The sequence below is a fragment of the Haliotis asinina genome, chromosome 7 (genome assembly GCF_037392515.1).
Source record: "Haliotis asinina isolate JCU_RB_2024 chromosome 7, JCU_Hal_asi_v2, whole genome shotgun sequence".
Classification (NCBI taxonomy): domain Eukaryota; kingdom Metazoa; phylum Mollusca; class Gastropoda; order Lepetellida; family Haliotidae; genus Haliotis; species Haliotis asinina.
Window position 1 is genome coordinate 54,536,672 of NC_090286.1, and position 20,868 is coordinate 54,557,539.

General features: G+C 39.9%; 1 protein-coding gene across 1 annotated transcript; it reads left to right on the plus strand.

Moving 5' to 3' along the window:
- The first annotated feature begins 4,076 nt into the window (after positions 1 to 4,076).
- Positions 4,077 to 13,813, plus strand: LOC137292075 (tyrosine-protein kinase Yes-like). Its single transcript, XM_067823619.1, has 10 exons — positions 4,077 to 4,245; positions 5,045 to 5,138; positions 7,407 to 7,511; positions 8,208 to 8,299; positions 9,122 to 9,271; positions 9,701 to 9,847; positions 10,067 to 10,326; positions 10,887 to 11,040; positions 11,506 to 11,637; positions 12,870 to 13,813. Exons 1-10 carry the CDS (start codon positions 4,077 to 4,079, stop codon positions 13,088 to 13,090), a joined length of 1,524 nt encoding a protein of 507 aa, XP_067679720.1. The 3' UTR covers positions 13,091 to 13,813.
- Positions 13,814 to 20,868: the final 7,055 nt, after the last annotated feature.

The following is a 20,868-nucleotide window of genomic DNA, read 5'->3' on the forward strand; positions in this document are numbered from 1 at the left end:
GAGAGAGAGAGAGAGAGAGAGAGAGAGAGAGAGAGAGAGAGAGAGAGAGAGATTTATTAGGCATTGATACGATTATATAAGTATATTGCCAGTAATACCAACTTCACAAAATGAATGCGAAAGAACATCGTGTACTGGAGTGTCAAGGCCATGGAAAAGTCATTGAAGGGGCAATAAAATCCACGTCTTCTCTTCCAAGTGTGTTTGTAGGTTAATATTCTCCAAAGCCAAATGAAGAGAGAGCATGACAAAAAGATCATATGAGACACCTCGTCTTATCACCCATGCTTCATATGGTGATACTGTTGAGCACCAACGTGATTATGCTTGTCACCGCCCATTAGATCATGTGATTATTACTCATACAGTTAGTCTTGAACGTTAGGATGGGCATACTGTAAAATCTGAGGTGGAGTGGGGTCTTTGGTTTTGGTCTTGGGTCTTGGGCTGGAAACATGTGTACTGTGAGATCTAGGGAGAGTGGCGATGCTCACAGATGCTAGATTTGTCTTGCAGATAGACTTGCACAAGTCTCCGAGGTAATAATTTGTAGTTCAATCACTGGGTGCCAGGTCAGGTGTGTACTCGTGGACTCTGCTTGGTATGGTGCCCTCTAGTGTGAGGACATGAACTACAGCACTGTCCTCAGTTTTAGAATTCTCCATGATATCAGAAAGGTGTCTGTCTTCCAGTTTCCACGCTAGAAATACCGCATCTAGAGATGTTATCTTGAACATTTTTAACACTCCCTGCCATATCCACCCCTAACTATTTATACCCTTTCCATCGCCACCAGTGTTCAGTGTTATATTCATATATACTGAGCCATAAAAGGTACGACGCATTTCAAAACCAGATGCAAAATTATGTTCTTGCAATATGGTGTTTTTACTATGATTATATAGTTTTGTTAACATGGCTTTCAATCCAAATTGACATTTATTACCAACATCATGTCTTTTCTGATGACGACCACACGCACCTAAAAAGGCAGGTGTGGTAAGACATTCGTGAATATAAAAATGCACGACGTGCATATCGTGACAACCCAACCCAGTGAGTGAGTGAGTGAGTGAGTGAGTTAATAGTTAACGTCACATCGGCAATATCTCAGCCATATCGTGACGAGACCATTTAATACTGAAATGAAATATATATCTATTATAAAACCTGTCAACGAAGGACAGTAAAACAACCCAACCCAATGAAAGCGAGTCCTAAACTCTCAAGAAAACATGCTTGTTTTGACACAATGACCATGGCAAGAATTACGTGAGATCAGAGGAACCAAACCATCTAACGATTGGAAGGCCACACTGACCATCATTTCAATGGTCATGTTAGGACAACATCTACCGACTCAAAGAGTGGTACCAGGTCACTAACAGCATCGAAGACCGTCCACGCAGTGGGTGACCTGCAGTAGCATCACAACTTCAAGACCGACAAATTGCATGCAACCATCTGCAAGATCGTTTCCCCAGAAAGACGGAAACAGCAGGCCAGATCGTTGGGACTCACAACACACCAATCAGTGCGTCGATCTTACCGCGGAAGAAACCTCTGCTGTCACAGGCCATACGAAGTCTTGTCCTCTCCGCTCATCACCGCTGAAACTGACTTTCATGGAGAGCTCGAAATGGACGTTATCGACAATGAAGAAATGTGCTTTCATCTTACGAAAGTCGGTATTGTGTTTCGACAGTCGATGACAGAGTGAGAGTATGGTGAAGGCATGGGGGCTGTTTTCCAATGGGTGTATTGTTGAAAGAGACTCGGGGTGTGGTCCAAGCATCATGGTGTGGTGTGCAATCGGTCTGAACCAATTAGCTGACTCCGTGGTGTTCCAGAAATCTCGGTCTTGGCTGAGGAAATCACGTGACAGCTGCTCTCTGTCCTGACCAAATCTTAAGACCCCACGATGAACCACATTTTGGATGTTAAAGAAATCACATCTACCAGCAAGACACGCTCGTGCCCACACTGCCAGAGCAACAATTGACTTGCATAAGACATCATGGCATCTACACTCTACAACAGTCTGCACTCAGTCCAATAGAACAGCTTTGGGACGATGATCTCCAACCAAGGCCGACAACTGCGACTGGACTCGATCAGGCACTTCGTGGAGTATGGACCCAAGAGCTACTGGTTTTCATCAACCGGCTTATTCATTCCATGTACAGAGAATGCAACGCTTTCATAGTCTGATTCAGGGAGTAGTAAGGTGGATTCAGGTGGGTAAGGTCAGGTACAGCAAGATTCCTGGAATCTAGAGAATAGTTTAGAGACACTAAACTATGATAATCAACTTCTGATTATTTACTGAGAATTGAAATGTACAGCAAGATTCCTGGAATCTAGAGAATAGTTTAGAGACACTAAACTATGATAATCAACTTCTGATTATTTACTGAGAATTGAAATGTACAGCAAGATTCCTGGAATCTAGAGAATAGTTTAGAGACACTAAACTATGATAATCAACTTCTGATTATTTACTGAGAATTGAAATATTCTTTGTTCCTATTTGTACATGCATTCTTAAACAAATTCCGTAACTTTCTAAAATTCTCAACTGTCCCCAATGAAAGCCCCATGGGCCCCTGAGGACTATGTTTTCTTGTAGGTTATATACTTCCTGTTCCCGGCAGCGTGTGTGTGTGCTCTGGTCCCTATTCAGTAGCATGTTTATGTCTGGTAGGATGAATGCTCTCAGTGAGAGCAGTTGCATGATGACATAGAGTTACAAATATATGTACTTTAATACTACGCAGTAATGGATTTCATAAAACTTCCCCACATGAAAACCTGCATGTTTACATACACATGTTACAAACGTTTAACCTAAATGTAGACCTTCTTTACGACGTCATTCTGGGCGTCGGAGGAGTCTAGCTGTGAAAGCTCGTCACGACAAAGTTCCGGGTTCGATTCCTCGATTCCCTTCATGAGGTGTGTACAAGGTGTGTTCCCCGTATATATATATATATATGTATGTATGTATGTATGTATGTATGTATGTATGTATGTATGTATGTATGTATGTATGTATGTATGTATGTGTGTGTGTATATATATATATGTATGTATGTATGTATGTGTGTGTGTATATATATATATATGTATATATATATATATATGTATATATGTATATATGTATATATATATATATGTGTGTGTGTGTGTGTGTGTGTGTGTGTGTGTGTGTGTGTGTGTGTGTGTGTGTGAGTGTGTGTGTGTGTGTGTGTGTGTGTGTGTGTGTGTATATATATACTTCCTAAAAAAAATTCATGTGAAAAATACATTGCGTGTATTTTTCACATGAATCTATTTTTAGGGAGTTTATTTTTAGAAATATTATAGTGCATTAGTGCATGCTTTATGCCTCGCTCGTTTACAATGACGCACAGGCCGTCGGTGTTATCGGTGGTATCGTCTTGCTAGTAGGTAACGCAAAGCACGTTGAATGGTTGAATGCAAAGCTTCTGATATTGTGAAATCCCAATAAGGCAATACGCTGACCCTGGCGTTAAGTTCATATGGGCCTATTGGATGAGCTTTGATATGTTCAAGTCTTTTCAAAGACGTTTGATAGAGATTGAATATTTTCTGACAACTGTAGCGTGACTGTAGTGACAACGGAATACGTTTGGACTAAATATAGACTTGGTTTTCCAGCATGCGTGACGGTGTGTGACTATATTACTTCGTGTCACAGCCCGCACACAAACACACTTGACGCTGACCATACAATCACTGCGTTTACCAAGATTTACACCGAGTTGACGATCGATACAGGTTTACATTAACTGAAAAAGAGATATACGACACGGCAGGTAGGTATTTGATCGTTATATTATCAGTGTGTAGAACACTTATAAATTTCTGCTTATTGTGTGTGAAGAGTTTTTATTAAAATACGATTTCCGATAAAACATCTCATTATATGTAATACGTCAAATGACTCAAAGGTATGCATTTAGCGTTCTTCACATAGGTTGGTGATCAAAGGACGTATTGGTTTGTCCTGATGAAACAGACTGAATCATTTCAGAAAGGTTGCCATAGAAACAATGGGAAATAAATGGTCAAAGAAACCTAGCCGTGGAACCACCCCATCCAATACAAAGAAGGCTGTAACTGGTGGTGCTAAGGTTCCTGCTTCTCACAAGACAACTAAGGCTGTGGTTGCTAAGAAACCAGTTCTTCCTCCTGATCGACCTCTCCCAGCTCTGCCACAAAGTAAGTCTGTAGCTTGACATGTTCGGAACAATTTAGGGACCAAGATTACTTTTTGCGATATATTTGAACACAGTTTAATAAGAAAAATCGTTAATATAATTTGTCATGATCCTTAACTGTGTGAATAGGTTAGACAGCTGACTTTGTGTGTTGGCGATTAGGTGCCTGATTCTGAGTGTGTGGGTTCGAATCCTGAATGAGACGGAACCCAACTAAAATGCTAGAATCTGTACTTTAATGAGAAAGTGTAATCCCGAAAACTACATGTTATATTTGATTGAGTGAGTGAGTTCAGTTTTACGCCACAGTCAGCAATATTCCAGCTATATGGCGACGGTCTGTAAATAATCGAGTCTGGACCAGACAATCCAGTGATCAACAACATGAGCATCAATGTGCGCAAATGGGAACCGATGACATGTGTCAATGTGTCAACCAAATCAGGGAGCCTGACCACCCGATCCCGTTAGTCGCCTCTTACGACAAGCAAAGTCGCGTTATATTTGACCACTTACTAAATTGCATTGTGTATTCGATCCCAAACTTGTGTTGTTGAGTATATTCGAATATTAACGGGTGCGATAATGATATATTGATTGATATCTATTCAATATATCAATCATGTCTGGCTGAATGTAATAATACATGGAAATACATTTTTTAGTCTTTTTTCTATGATGACATGCATATGTCAAAAAAGAAAGTAATCTTAAACAGCTGCGAGTTTAACGAAGAGAAATGTATTAATATATTTTCATATTTACTTGACACACTTAATAGTAATGTTATTTGTTTACAGGATTAAAGTATTTGGCGCAGTTTAGTTTTACTGGCACAAGCGAAGACGATTTGTCCTTCAAGAAAGGAGATTATTTTTACGTTGATGAATCAAGGTATGTGACTAACATGTATGATGCTGTTTAGTTCGATAAATTCAAAGCAACAAATGGCGTATGTAGCCAATCTTTTGTAACAAATATTACGAATAAACGCGGCTGTTCATACAAATGTTCACATTTCACATATAACGTTTAACACCCGTGACGAATCGCGTTACAACTGGGCCTTTAGCTACCCATGCTAACTATACCATGCACCTAACGGGATCGAGTGACCGGACTCTCTGACTTGGCTGACATATATCAGCGTATCCTAACTGCGCATGGTGTTGATCACTGATCGGTTTCAGACGCAATTATGTACAAACCGCCGCCATATAGCTGGAATATTGCTGACTACCGCTCTAAACTACAATCCACCAACAACCAACCAATAACCAATTGCTTGATGAAATTCGCTGTGTTCCCACCTGTCCATGAGCGTTGTACGATGTCATCAGGTACCGCAGTACGGCTACATACGCCTGTTGTGTTCTTTGGAACATAAAGTGTGTCCAGGATTATTCAGTTTCGAATCCAAAGACAAATATACTACGATAGTGATACAGTGCAACCAGGATAAGTAAAACTCCATGGGACCATGGCAAAAGTTGCTACTTATCCGTCTTGCCACTTATCCACCCAAGAAAGTTGTATCACATTTCCGAGTAAAGTAAACAGGCATCGTATGCTAATTGTATCAAGGCAGCCTGACCTGTTTATCGGGACCATTAAATTACTTCCAGATCCAAATGCTATAAAATAATTAGATTATTACAAATTTGATTCATTTTCAGTATCAACATTCATCATAAAAAAAAACATTGAATATACATGTCATATCTTCTGGTATTATTACGCAAATTTAAACAGGAAATCAGCGCCATACAGTCGTTTGCTATCAGGTTACACGAGAATATCAAAAAGGAAATGAGTCAACTAAAAGAAGTCCTTGATGCATAATATTTCAAATCCTTTTCTGCGACATGTATTTACAAACTTGGTGAACGTCAACTTTCGTCTTTCTTAGTCTCATTCTCAAGTACAACAGTGATACCGTGACAGGCTGAACAAAGCAGTGTACTCACTCATTGAAAATATAGATATGAAAGCCCCTGCTCTCTACGTCCTTGGGCCTTTGTTCAGTTGTCCATTCGCGCATAATTGAAAAGAGGATGTTCTCTCTACCTACAAATAGTATTAACTGGTCTGTAAACCGTGGGTGTTTCCCCTCGTGAAAACATCGATAATCCCCAGGCCAACAATCGTCATTGATTTTCGATCATGTTTACCTAGTCGCCCGTGTTGGGTAACGCGTGACTCCCAATTAAAACAAAAGCTTAGCCCTAAATCTCCACACGAAAGAATTTATAGTGAAAGCAACTGACAACAAATTAGTAGTGTTATACCTTTAACCACTACATTCTCAAGGTGACTTGGTTTGTGTCTCAACAGTTTCATTTCTTCATGTTTATAATTACAATGTCACACAAAGGCAAGTTGTAAAGGCAATAATAACAAAACAGAAGTGGTAAGAGCAAAAAGTGGTAATAATATTCACCCTACAATAAGAGTGGCCAAACTTCTTGGAACCGCCAAAGCAGGATGTCGAGGAAAGACAGAAATGATCCTTGCCGGAGTCTTCGCACTGCTGGTCTTGATTTAATGTGAGATGGGTGAGTGAGGTTAGTTTTACGCCGCTTTTAGCAATATTCCAACGACATCACTGCGGGGGACGCCGGAAATAGGTTTCACACCCATTTATGGAATCGAACCCGGGTCTTCGGCGTGACGAGCGAATGCTATAACCACTAGGTTATGTTACCGACCCTAATGCGAGATGCTGGAGGTATGCACTGGCTCAGTTACACACACCTGCTGTAGAATTTTGTACTGAGCTGAATTAGTCTAAACATATTCTAGAAGGTTCCAAATTACTCTTGACCCAAGGCCTAAAGATATATAAATTTCGACACACCGCTGCGTATACAGCAATGTGATATATTCCTAAGAACTAATTATTGTTAACATAGAGGACTATGTTGCACAGTTTCTTCGTTTCTGACTGTATACTACACTCTTAACATATTCTATATAATGAAAAGCGTACCCACATGTGTTAATATGTCTGTACTCCCATATTTATCACGACCTTTACGTACCAGACACAAGGAGAGAACGACCACGTATTTGGCAGATATATGATGGTAATGTATTTGGTATGACTGAGGTCTATAACGTATGACGAATCGAACTCAGCATGTTGTGTTAAATGTGTTATAGTCTGGACAACGACTGGTGGTTGGCAACTAACGTCGAGACGGGGAAGAGGGGCTACATCCCCAGTAACTATGTGTGCAAGGACGATCAGTCGACAGAAACCAAGGAGTAAGTACAAGTAGTATGGTCACTAGGGCCAGTTGGAATTAGCTGACAAGAGACATTCCTGTGGATACCAGGCTAGCTTTTTTCTCGAAACGTTTGGAGTCCTAGGAACATCTTTAGCCCATTTCTAACACATTGGCTACAATCAGAGTTCAGTATTCTTAGTGCTTCTTATTCGAGAATAAGGGCTAGATCCTTGTTTTGTTAATGATCATATCATCAGTAGACAAGAGACGCTCCTTTGGGTACTAGATCCTTGTTTTGTCAATGGTCGTATCATCTGTAGACAAGAGACTCTCCTCTGGATACCGGATCCTTGTTTTAACAGTGGCCGTTTTATCAGTAGACAAAAGGTTCGTATTCGAAATACAGCATGGGAATTCAGCAGTTTGTGACAGTCAAGTCATTGCGGTATTTCTGTATTCTGTCGTGTCATTTTGTTCCCAAAGAGGCTCTGTTTCTATCAACATATATACATATTAACGATTATGTTTTGTTAGGTTTTTAATGTGTAACTTTGTTTGTATTTCCTACTGGATGTTCGAATGTCCAATGATAATGCATGATGCTTGGACACCAAGCGATTTCGCCATTATGTGATCGCATGCCATGCATCTACGTCTGTGCAAGCTTTGGTTGCTGTTTTTGAAGACCCTTGAGTGTTTCTTACAAGAGTGTCATTTATTTTGTTGTTTTCAGTTGGTGGGTTGACTTTGATCGCAACGAATCAACTAATTTGCTGTTTTCCCCTGGCATCGAACCCGGCATGTTCTTGGTCCGTGATGCATCAGGTAAAGCGTAAACATATGACCCTTTACGCGTGAGTCATCACGTAAAGATGACTGTATGACCATTTAGTCGTGAGTCATCAAGTGCATATGGCCCTTTACCGTGAGACATCAGGTAAAAGATAAACGTATTACCATTTACCCCTGAGACATCAAGTAAAGGATAAACGTATGATCCTTTACTCGTGAGACATCAAGTACATATGGCCCTTTACCCGTGAGACATCAGGTAAAAGATAAACGTATGATCATTGAAGCGTGAGATACCCGTGAGACATCAGGTAAAAGATAAACGTATTACCATTTACCCCTGAGACATCAAGTAAAGGATAAACGTATGACCCTTTACCCGTGAGTCATCAGGTAAAAGGTAAACGTATGACCCTTTACCCGTGAGTCATCAGGTAAAAGGTAAACGTATGACCCTTTACCTGTGAGACATCAGGTAAAAGGTAAACGTATGACCATTTACCCGTGAGACATCATGACAACTCTTAACGTCGGATTCTTTACTCGTGAAGCAACAGGATAAGTGAATTATAAGATTTTATTCCTCCCATTTAGCGAGTACAAACACTTGTAAATACAGAAACAATGAATATTTGAATATTTGATTTGAATGCGACAAATGGACGAAATGTCGCGTTGTCGCATTGTCGCATTATCGCGCTTTGGTTATTTTTTTGCCTCATTTGATTGTTTTTGAGAGGGCGACAACGCGACAACACGACAATGTCCCTTATCGGATTCCATACTCCTTACCTGGTTTGACAATTTCACATCCTGTTCCAAGAGTATTCAAAGTTCTATCCATCTGTGTTTCAGACAAAACGTCTTTTGTGTTATCTGTTCGAGACCAAGGTGCAGAGCCAAGTGTTAGACACTATCGCATCCGGAGAAAGGACAATGGTGGCTGCTTTATTAACCCAAAGAGAGTATTCTCTAACATGGTCGAACTAATAAACCATCACAAAAGTAAGTCAGATGCATATGCCCCTGACCGTAGTATCTTTTCCACACGCCCACTAGTGACATGGAAAATAGAAGATGTTTATAAACTGTATCATTAGTAGTCCCTGTGCTCTGAAACTGGTATCTTAAATAGCCTGCCATACCTGGTTGAGCGACCTAATTGCCATCTATAGTCTGATCAATTGTTTTCAAACTTTTGTCCGATTATACGAGTAAACATGCTTTTCTGGATATACTATTACGCACTCCACTGAACGCCCAGTTAGGCCGATGTGGGTTAATTCGACATTATGCTGTTTGCGGTTGTGTAAATTTTAGTGATGCAGAGTAACAAGCTAAACACTACTATAACACATAGACTTTGGAAAGGGCCGGCTATTATTGCCATGTTGGCGCACTGATAATGTGTAATTATTTTCCCAATTCTTCTAGAACACGCCGACGGTGTGTGTGTAGTGCTGAAGGGAGCGTGTCCTAAGTCCGCACCCGCCGTTGCCTTCAGGGATTTGGAAGTACCACGAAGTGCTGTCACCACATCTGAGCTGCTTGGAGCTGGACATTTCGGGCAGGTGTGGAAAGGTACGTCTCACGTGTTTCTGTTTTTTCTACCAATGGTAAAATCCATCACAGGAACAAAGTCTCACAATCCGTAGCTTCTTCTTTGCCCTTTAAAGCTTCTTGAACACGTATTAAGGCCATGTAAATCTTAGCAATATGCTTCATGATGACACTTACTGAATGTTGACATTAAAAATGATCAGTGATCATTGTAATTATGTTCATAACTGTTTTGTTCAGGTAAATTATGGAACGGGATCGACGTTGCAGTGAAGTCTCTCAAGCCCGAAAGCATGTCTCCAGAGGCCTTCATGGAGGAAGCCGAGATAATGCACAAGCTGCGTCACAAGAAGCTGGTCCAGCTGAGGGCGGTGTGTAGTAGTAAGGAGCCCATCCTGATTATCACAGAGCTGATGGTTAATGGCTCCCTGCTGGACTACATCAGGAAGGACCAGGGGAAGAAGATCCGATTCCTCAACATCGTCAGCATGGCATCGCAGGTGAGTAGAACAGTCTCAGATAAATGTCTTTAATGCATTTATGGTGTTCCACAAAGAGATCGTTGCGTTAGGGCAGTCGTAAATCTGTGTTAAGGTATGGGAGTTACGATCACCTCAACGTCACGATCCTTTTGTTTAACATGGCTCGGGGCCAATTTTTTCGAAGATCTCGTAAGACTAAGATAGTCGTAGTGTCATACATTAACAATAACTTACGACTATCTTAGCGCTAAGATAGTCGTAGTGTCATACATTAACAATAACTTACGACTATCTTAGCGCTAAGAGCTCTTCCAAAATCTAGGCCCAGTTGTACAACTAAAGTCACCTATACCACAGCCCGACTAACTTGGAGATACTAAGACACTTTGATGAAAGGGTTCACTTTTTCTTGCACATTCGTGGTCACGTTCAGCTATACACAAACGTCAACACTAGATTGAGACATACAGCAGATATATATTTCACATTATGTCTCTTATGATATTATTTTTGGCTGACCAAACACAAATGTGGTTTAACAAGACGCGTCACTGATATATGTTTCCATAACCATTTAGATTGCTGACGGAATGGCATATTTAGAGAGTCAGAATTTTATCCATCGAGATCTGAGAGCGGCCAACGTCCTTGTAGGAGAATTCTATGACGTCAAATTATCCGACTTCGGTCTGGCCAGAATTCTGGAGGATGAAGTCTACAGAGCCCATGATTGTGAGTATTGAGTGAGTGAGTAAGTGAGTGAGTGAGAGGCTGAATGAGTACGTGGATGAGTGAGTCAGTGGGTAAGAGGTCCAAAGAGTGAGTGAGTGAGTGAGTGGGTGGGTGGGTGGGTGGGTGGGTGAGTGAGTGAGTGAGTGGGTGGGTGGGTGAGTGAGTGAGTGAGTGAGTGAGTGAGTGAGTGAGTGAGTGAGTGGGTGGGTGGGTGGGTGGGTGGGTGAGTGAGTGCGTGGATGGGTTGGTGAGTAAGTGAGTGAGTGAGTGTGTGGATGGCTGGGTGAGTGAGTGAACGGCTGAATGAATGGGTAAGTGGCTAAATATGTGGATGAGTGAGTGATTGAGGAGCCGTTTCCAATAATATCTTTGATTGGAGGATACCTTTAAGAAATCGTTTAAGGAGGCATTTCAATTTGAAACCTTCCATTGATGGTTGGAATAAATGTTATTTTCAACGTTTAGATTCCAAGTTCCCTGTAAAGTGGACGGCCCCTGAAGCCATCAGTATGAGGATGTTCTCAGTCAAGTCTGACGTGTGGTCCTTTGGTATAGTCCTGTACGAGCTGATCACCTTTGGGAAGGTGCCATATCCAGGTCAGTATTCACATCCGGATGAAGAGGGCAGTCGGGAAGGGAAGAGATTGTCAAGTCGTCGGGCCACACCACTGTCTCGACAGTCACGCTTTTATATTACAGATTGTTGGGTTGTTACTGGGGTGCTTCATACCTTGGATCTCGCCATTACGGACTCTCCTTTAAATACCGACTGACACTGAAAAATATTGTTATTGTTACCTGAACTGGCCAATAACAACAGACTGTACTAGCACTGCTGCTGCTGCTGTTGCTACTACTACTACTACTACTACTACTACTACTACTACTACTACTACTACTACTACTACTACTACTACACAGACACACACAAAGAACAAAGACACACAAACACATACACACACAGACAGGCACGTGTATTCACGTAGCTTCATAAATGAAATGATCTACCTTACTCTGTCGAGTTACGTTTTCACGGGTTACATCTGCTTTACATGAAACACTGCTAGCACATATAGCCTTTTAGTACTGTCAACGAGTTCATATATAGCTGGTGCGTCGACGGAGCATCGGGTCATGGGTAGGATGACTGCAAAATTAGCTCATGATTTTCATGAACATTACGATGACGAAGACAAATGAATACGTTGATGAAGACGGAGGCATAGTTTAGTTGTTCAAACTTCTTTAGTTGGTTTCACAAGACATGAAAAACGAGTATACATGAATGAGGTGAGCGGACTTCCAGATCAACCCCAGGGCCTTTCCTGCGAGCGGCATAATCCTGCTCGCGGTCGTCCCTACAAAGACAGTCGGAATGCCGGACTCCACACTCACATTCACGTACAGTATAGATGTGAGCATACATATATATAATTTTTAACAACAATAGACCGGCAGAGATTCAACAATGGACAGATAGAGAGACTAATAGCACTTCCTTCTACAGTTGATGTGATGACCGACACAGCCCAGGGGGATGACCAATAAAGGCCATAAATGTCATATACAGTAATTAATGAAAGTGACAAAGAGGAACAAGGTAGCTGACAAAACAATGTAATCTGCGATAGTGATAAAGATTAAGATTGCAGATTGAATAATAATAACTAAATATCATATAGCCTGGCCACATAGTTTTTAATATTTTGACATGGCTGCCCTGAAGTAGACACTATAACAGTACAATATAAATGTTGGACTATATTTTCAGGGGGACGCTTTTTGATTTTGCTGATAATTATGTACTGAAATCATTTATATTCTCCTAGGATGGAAAGGACATGAAGTCTTGGATATGATTGAGAAGAGCAACTACCGGATGCCCAGACCAACTGGACCGTTTACCTACCCTGATTCCTTTTATGAGGTCATGCTCAAGTGCTGGAACAAATGCCCGGATGATCGGCCAACGTTCGCTTACCTGCATGAGTTATTTGCCGATTATTTTGTTTCCACCGAGTCAGGATACAAAGATACAGATGCGATGTGATCACCGCCTAAAGTCACTTGCGGGTGTGATCTGAATCTTGACATTCGAAGCATGCATACAGATTTTTACACCTAGGCGTGAAATGATCTGAATTGCTGGATTAGCCTTTGTTTTTTTCTGAGGAAACAGCAAAGGGTGCAGATTCGGTTGAAAGCTGTAGCGTGAAGAAATCGATGAATCAGCTTGAGAAAGCTGCTGGGCTATCATGCTTTACAGGTCCCTGGGCCAGTCAGCCACTGGAATGTGATAGTGACGGAATTCCAGCGAGTCTTGCAATATAAGAACGGACCAAACAATGACGATGGGGTTGTGGATGTGACGTGGACTGACATGATTAGACAGGTTCCATGCTTTCTGATTCCTGACATTGCTGTGGGTTACGAGTAGATATATCCACCTCTGTGACGTTTCCACAGTTTGAAAATCCATGTACGGTGAAGATGACTTCCCTTTAGCCTTGCACTGACAAATCAGTTGGTAGCTAATAATCAAGTGGCAGTGTACAACTTAAATAACCGTCGGTGTTATATCGAGGACATCGCAACATAGCTTAGTTTGTCATGCCAACATTTTCATTACCTGAACAGACTGGGCTCTTTACTTCGAGTTCGTACAGCACCGAGTTGTAGAACGTACACAACTGAATGCCACATTTTACGGGGTATTTTGTCTGTTGTCTAGAACCGCGCTCAGAAATATTAAGTTTTTGTCTGTTGTATAACTCCGTACTCTGCAATATTACGGGTTTTTTGCCTGTTGCATAAAGCCGTAGTCGGCAATATGTAGTCTTTGTTGTCCTTGGTATAAAGCTGTACTTGACAACATAAAATGTTTTTGTCTGTTGTATATAGCCGTACACGGCAATATTTAGTCTTTTTCTGACCTTGGTAAAAGGCGTACTCGGCAACATGTTTTGTCTGTTGTCGTACTCACCAATTTTAAGTTTTTGTCTTCTGTACAAAACCGTACTCGGCAATATAACAGTAGTATGGCTGCTGCCTGTAAAAAAATCATCGTCGATTGTCGATCCACACACTGTGTCAATCAAGTCAACGACCCTTTAGTCGTCTCAAGCATGGATTGCCAAAGGCCAATTCTAACGGTTTCCATGTTGTATGTAGTTTTTAACGCTAACATATAACTCTTTCCGGTCAACTGCATATTGCATTACTGTGAACAAAATAGAACATTATGGGTATGACATCAAGGGTGTGATATCAAGGGTGTGACATCAAGGGTTTGACATCAAGGGTGTGACATCAAGGGTGTGACATCAAGGGTATGACATCAAGGGTGTGACTTCAAGGGTTTGACATCAAGGGTGTGACATCAAGGGTTTGGCATCAAGGGTTTGACATTAAGGTATGACATCAAGGGTGTGACATCAAGGGTATGACATCAAGGGTTTGACATCAAGGGTGTGACATCAAGGGTTTGACATCAAGGGTGTGACATCAAGGGTATGACATCAAGGTGTGACTTCAAGGGTTTGACATCAAGGGTTTGTCTTCAAGGGTTTGACATCAAGGGTGTGACATCAAGGGTATGACATCAAGGGTGTGACATCAAGGGTGTGACATCAAGGGTGTGACTTCAAGGGTGTGACATCAAGGGTGTGACATATACGATCAGTTCTCTTTATACATCTGTTACAAAGCCACATAAACCTAGATTTTTATTCATCGTTTTGTATGAAACTGTTGACGAATTGTGGGTGCTATAAACTGAGTTGTTTTCATAAACTGATCATTTGTATCGAGAAAAGAACCTATCGATTGTGTTTTGTTTTCGTAACAGTGTTCAGTATTCCAGCTGTCACGGTCTGTAAATACTCGAGTGTTGACGTGACATTCCGGTGATTGGCAACATGACCATAGACTCATGCAACTGATGGACGATGACACGCAGAAGCCAAGTCACCGAGGGTGCCGCCCAATTTGATTGCCCTTGCAATAGGCATGGCCTACGAATATCAATTCTGATTGGATGTTAAACAGCTATGTCATTTGCAAGACAATCCCGTCTGTACTAGTTCTGCCAGAAACGTACCTAAATCAAGGGTAACATTTGAAGACAAATCCATCCGTGCGGTCGGACTCGGACTTAATTAATAATTTCTTAGTTTAGACTGATGTTTTCAGTTTCCGAAATCGGCTATCAAGAAAGTTTTCTAAAGGCGACCTCAAAAAGATTACCAAACGTTTGGCGATACAATCACTTTCATTTACTCATGTGGGTTTTACTGATTTTAAACATTCAGAGGAATTCTTTACTTCATTTGTAACGGATGCATTGTAGAGTGCACCAATCGGAGATGTATCGGAGATGTACGTAAAGGATAATCTCGCTTACAAGATATTTATTTAAATAATAAATGAGTTTAATAATAAATATTTAGGTAACTACAGTAATGCGCGTGAAATGTATTAGGATGATGACGATTACAGTTTTATTGTTATTAAACAGAAATAATTGCCCTATGTCAGTTAATCAGTTATGCTATAAAACACTTCCAAGAACAATTGACTTAACTTTCCTTAGTGGTTTAATTTTGTATACTGCCTCATTCGGAAAATGGTAATATCTTAGCAATACGACATCTGCCTGTAAATATTCAAGTGTGGACGAGACAGTCAAGTGATGGAATGGCTGTTCTTGTGAACAACGACCTATAACCGACAGATTACAGTTCGTGCATGTATATTCTTTTAGTTGATCTTGAATATATCAAATCACAGTTAAATGGTACTAGTTACATACATGGTGAAACATACGCCAGTGCTACGACATACATGTAGATTTTCATTTGCACGAAGTTTGTTACGATATTTCTAAAACAAATGAAACGCACACACACATGGGCGCGTGCGCGCTTGCTTGCACACACACAGACACACACACACACAGACACACACACACACAGACACACACACACAAATGTAACTATATATGGAGTGTTGATGTTGTTGTGACATTGTGTAGACATCCATGTCCGGCTAGTGGTATTTCAAATGATTTTTGTTAATTTATTACACTATTGCATGTTGTTTTACAGCTTTGTGTCAACAGTAACCTTTTATGTTCTTCCTCGTCAATAAATCCGCTGACCAGACATATCTTTTATAATAGTCATACGCCCGCACCCCTTGAACGAAAAATGTATTGATGTTGTACTAAAATTCCGTGTAGACAGAGACCCCTGGTGCTCCTGTCTGGGTTGGGATGACCAGCAGCTGGTTGTGTCTATCGTGACAACGCCGTGAGATCGAGCTGATACCACCCTCACCCCTTGTGTCTGTAATCCTGAGCTGGAAATTTCATTCCATTCACTCTTGTGAATGCGGGAGTGAGTGAGTGAGTGTTGTCACGTTGACAACTCGTTTTTCTGAGTGAATGACTAAGTTGTTACTTTAAATCACAACTGAAATACCTTGAACTTTTGTGTTTGTGAGTTCATGTTTTAAGTCAAGTGGGTGATACTAATATCTTGATGTGAATGTGATGTGAATCAATGCTCCTTCACCTTCACTTAAATAAGTGAGTGACTATGGTTTTACACTGCTTTTAGCAATATTCCAACAATATTACGACGGGGGACACAACCTTATGTGGAGAATACTGGGGTCTAAAGCGTGCCGAGGCAAAGCGTTAACCACTGTTACAAGGTCCAGTTGTTTGTGTTCATCTGATAAACCATGGCTGGAGATAACCTTCTTTTACAAGTACGGTAATTAACATATCAACATCAAAGCCACATAACCTTAAACTGGCCATGTCGGGGTAGTATGATTTGACGGAAACACAAAGGCCTATTGTGCACCAAACCTCAAGGGGGGATGTTATTTACTGAAGAGGACAAAACGATATCGGAGAGGTGTTAGTTTTCTATTAAGACGGCCGTTAAGTATGCCCTCAGACAAAGTAGCACTTAATTAACTACCTACTCTCTGACTATATATATAGTTTGTTGCTTTTCAGGATTTCTAAGAGCTAAACAGCATTAATGTGTGTTCCTCTGTGCACGGAAGCATTCAGCAAAGGCGACTGGATTTTGAAGAGAAAGACACTTGTAACTGCATCGGTCACTTCCACGTACTTGCATATATTCTAATGTATTGTCAGCATCGTTGTCTAACGTTAAGACAACAGTGCATGTTTTACACTAGTGTCATAGAGATACCTAAACACTGAGGTGCTGGTAAAAAATATCCCCAGAAGTCTGATCGTGAGAGTGATGTTTCCTAGGACAGCTAAGTATATTTCAGTCCGTAATCCGCAACTGAGAGAGTCCGGATTACAATGCAAGCTTTAATGATCAATTAAGAACGATTTTGCCGGGATTCAGAGTATAGTCCGGGATTGTAGCGAAAACTGGATTTCACAGAGTCCGGATTTGACAAATTCCACATCCACATTGACATAGTTACCCATCAGGTGCCATGAATTTTGGTAAAATTTAACCATACATTCTGGTCTGTGTACTAAGATTTACGTTGAATTAGCAGATTTATTCATGCTTAAGTATACACTGACTATAGAAGTGTTATTGTTGTTTTGCTATGTAACAGTCTTGATTGTGGCCTGTGGGAATTTACAGTTACGACCTTGTTCCAGTTTGCCCAACTGGCATATTGTAATGTAGGCGGAGTTATCTCCCTTGACAACGTGACAGGTGCGTCACAGCTGTTCGATTTATATAAAGTGGAAATCTTGTAGGTTGGGGTTACCTCCCTTGATGAGTCTTCTTAACGTAAACACGGGTAATCTCCCCAAGATCAGCTTTGTTAACGTAAGCATTGAGTTAACTCCCCTTAGTCAGCTATGCTAATTTCAAAGATTCTCCTGCACCATTCTCTCATTCCACTAGCCTATAGACTTTGATGAAGTTATTGCATTGTCTTTTGAGAAATCTGGCAACTCTATGACAATTTAGTTTAAGATTTGTAATGTTTTTAAATGTTCAGTTATTAAAACTGATTTTTTGAAATATCAGTTCCCGTAATTTTCTACATGACAACAAATCATATCAGTTATACCGTTTTCACTATTCTCATGGCTTCCAAAAATGAAGCATCTGGTCTGGCATTACATGTACATCACGCACTGAAACTAAGAAATCTTATTGTATGATTATTCTGCCTGCACACTGAATGTTAATATCCATGTTTCATTTTGTGCCTAATGTAACCTTTCTCAAAGCTGATCCAGCACGTTCTGTTGACAATTTGTTTTGAATAAATGTTCTTTACAAGCCTTGTATAACAGTCATTGTATGAAATCGTATCTAACTGCCTCCTTTCTATTAATACATCAACTTTCTATTAATAAACCTGCTGGAGAGACAGGTTTAATACACAGTACATACTTAACAATTGAGGTCATGTCAATATTTGAAGTGACCCGACAAACGTTTCTATGATGCACAGGCTGAGGAACATATAAGCTCCTTTGTTGGAAGCTCCTTTCTTACTGGTTGGCTTTTTGATTAGGAATGTGACAGTTGCAGCTGTGTTTTTTATATATCACAAAAGAGACTGATAACTAAAGTTTTCAGCTACATATCTTTGAAAACAAGAATGAAATGGTTTTAAAACATCATGAAAAATGTAACCAATAAATCAAAATGTAATCTCAATTTAAATAACTTCAGTTATTCTGAATTGATTAAGATATTAAGCCAATTACAATTTTCAATATCATGAATTTTTATATTTTTTTTTATTTTGAATAAACATTAGAGAAGGAATTTTTCAGGCTTTAATCTTTCGGAAACTTGGGTCACATGTTTCAATTAAATATGACTCATTTTAGTCATTTGATTTTCTAATATCATATATACAGGCAAATTAATTCTTGGCAAAATATGTTAGATGCACACACAGAATTAGATCCATTAAATAGGAAAAAAGGGGATCATTTGTTAAAGGAAAGTAAATTATGAATCAATATTGGATTAAAATATGAATCTATACAGGTGAGCACTATATTGCTTATATTGTTTGGGAATATATACAATGCATTGATGTATTGGTGAATGGTGACAATTTAATACCAACAGGTGATACATTATTTCTTTCAAACTGGAGAAGTGTCTATTACTATGAACGTTTTAAGTCTGTCAGTAGCTCAGGTCAAAGTTAGTGTTTACTTTAACTTAATTTGGATCCTTTATTTTAATGAAATGCCTTAATAGATTTGCGATACAACTCAAAACTCTTTGATAAGAAAGTCACTTGTCAGTAGTGACAGGTTTCCGAAAAAATGTTTCAGTTTCTTCCTCAATTGTATGAAATGTCCCTTTCAAGAAATTTGAACTGAAGTGTATCGGTTTCCTGTGTGAATCCCTAGCGTGATGTAACTCACGTCCAACACCGAGAACACTTGGTGACATATAGGAGATAGTAGATTGGTTATGTCAGTTTTTGTGTGAATAGAGGTCAGTTTGTGCCCAACTTCCTGGTCAGTTTCATATAGCGACTTTATTGTTGGTGCAGTGTGTGTTGATGGTCAGAAGCTAGCAGCAGTATAGCTGACTGAGCATGATTTTACCCTACTTTTAGCAATATTCCAGCAATATCATGGCAGGTGAAATGTACTTCACACGTGTGGGAATCGAACCCAGGTGTGATGAGTGAATGCATTAACTGCTAGGCTACCCCACCATGCTAGCAGCTTAAAGTCCATGGGTGAAGATTTATGAATGATGGATGAGACTTGTCTGAAAACTGGAAAATATTCAGTCCCACCTCACCCTTCATTCGATATGACCACACATTAAAAAACATTTAAATCTATAATCTTGTCATCTCATATATGAAAAAAGGTAACCGTGTCATTGTTCATCCTTCCAAAATGAAAAAAAAAAAACTTTTCTGATTTGCCCCAATGATCATCCAAAAAGGTAATAATGTACAAGTTTGTGGAGTCTGATTAACAAAAATGAGCTGACATTGCCATAATGTACCTGAAATACCGTTTATTTAACTCAGTAAGCATCGGTGCAGAAAAATATCCAGTCTTGGTTATCAGATGAAACCGATTTCTTATATTATGTATTGATGAAATTAGTGACGACACTCAGGATTCTTGTTCCTTGGATGATGCTTTTACACTCATAATAACCATCATATACTGAGGGAAAGAAATATGGGATCACATGAAAGCACAAGTATACTCATATGTTTTTTTTTCATTTTTTCTTCACAAGCTATGCAATACAAAGTTCATGAAGAAACCTTGAAAAACAACAAAGGAACACTTGTCCCTTCACATGAACCCATATTCTTTCCCTCAGTATAAAAGCTACAAAGGATGAACTAAATTAATTGGTTGATTTTACCAAATTTGAAGTGGTTAATGAGCGATATTGACCTCTGACTGCATTGGTGCCCAAATATGGAAAATGTTTTCAAAAATGCATTCAAGACATGTGAGTGCAGTCGGTTTTAATAAAATTAGCAGTGTTCATCTAATAGAGGTCTACCTCAAAAACTTCAAACGGAATAGGTTCTTCCTTTATTGATTCATTACTGAAATTGATTTTACCATGTCAAGCTACTGATTATGACGTTTTAGACCAGTGACTTCAGTAGTAATAGTTTTGGTTAATGCCAAGCAACAGTAGCTTTACTTACATATGCACGGGGGATACAGGTTTTTGAGAAAGGGGGTTACACAGTTCATTTTCACCCATTTTCACAAGCATTTTAATGAGGAAATAATAAACTATCAGGACAAAAGGGGAATGCACATGCCAGCAACTCTTACGGGATGCACCT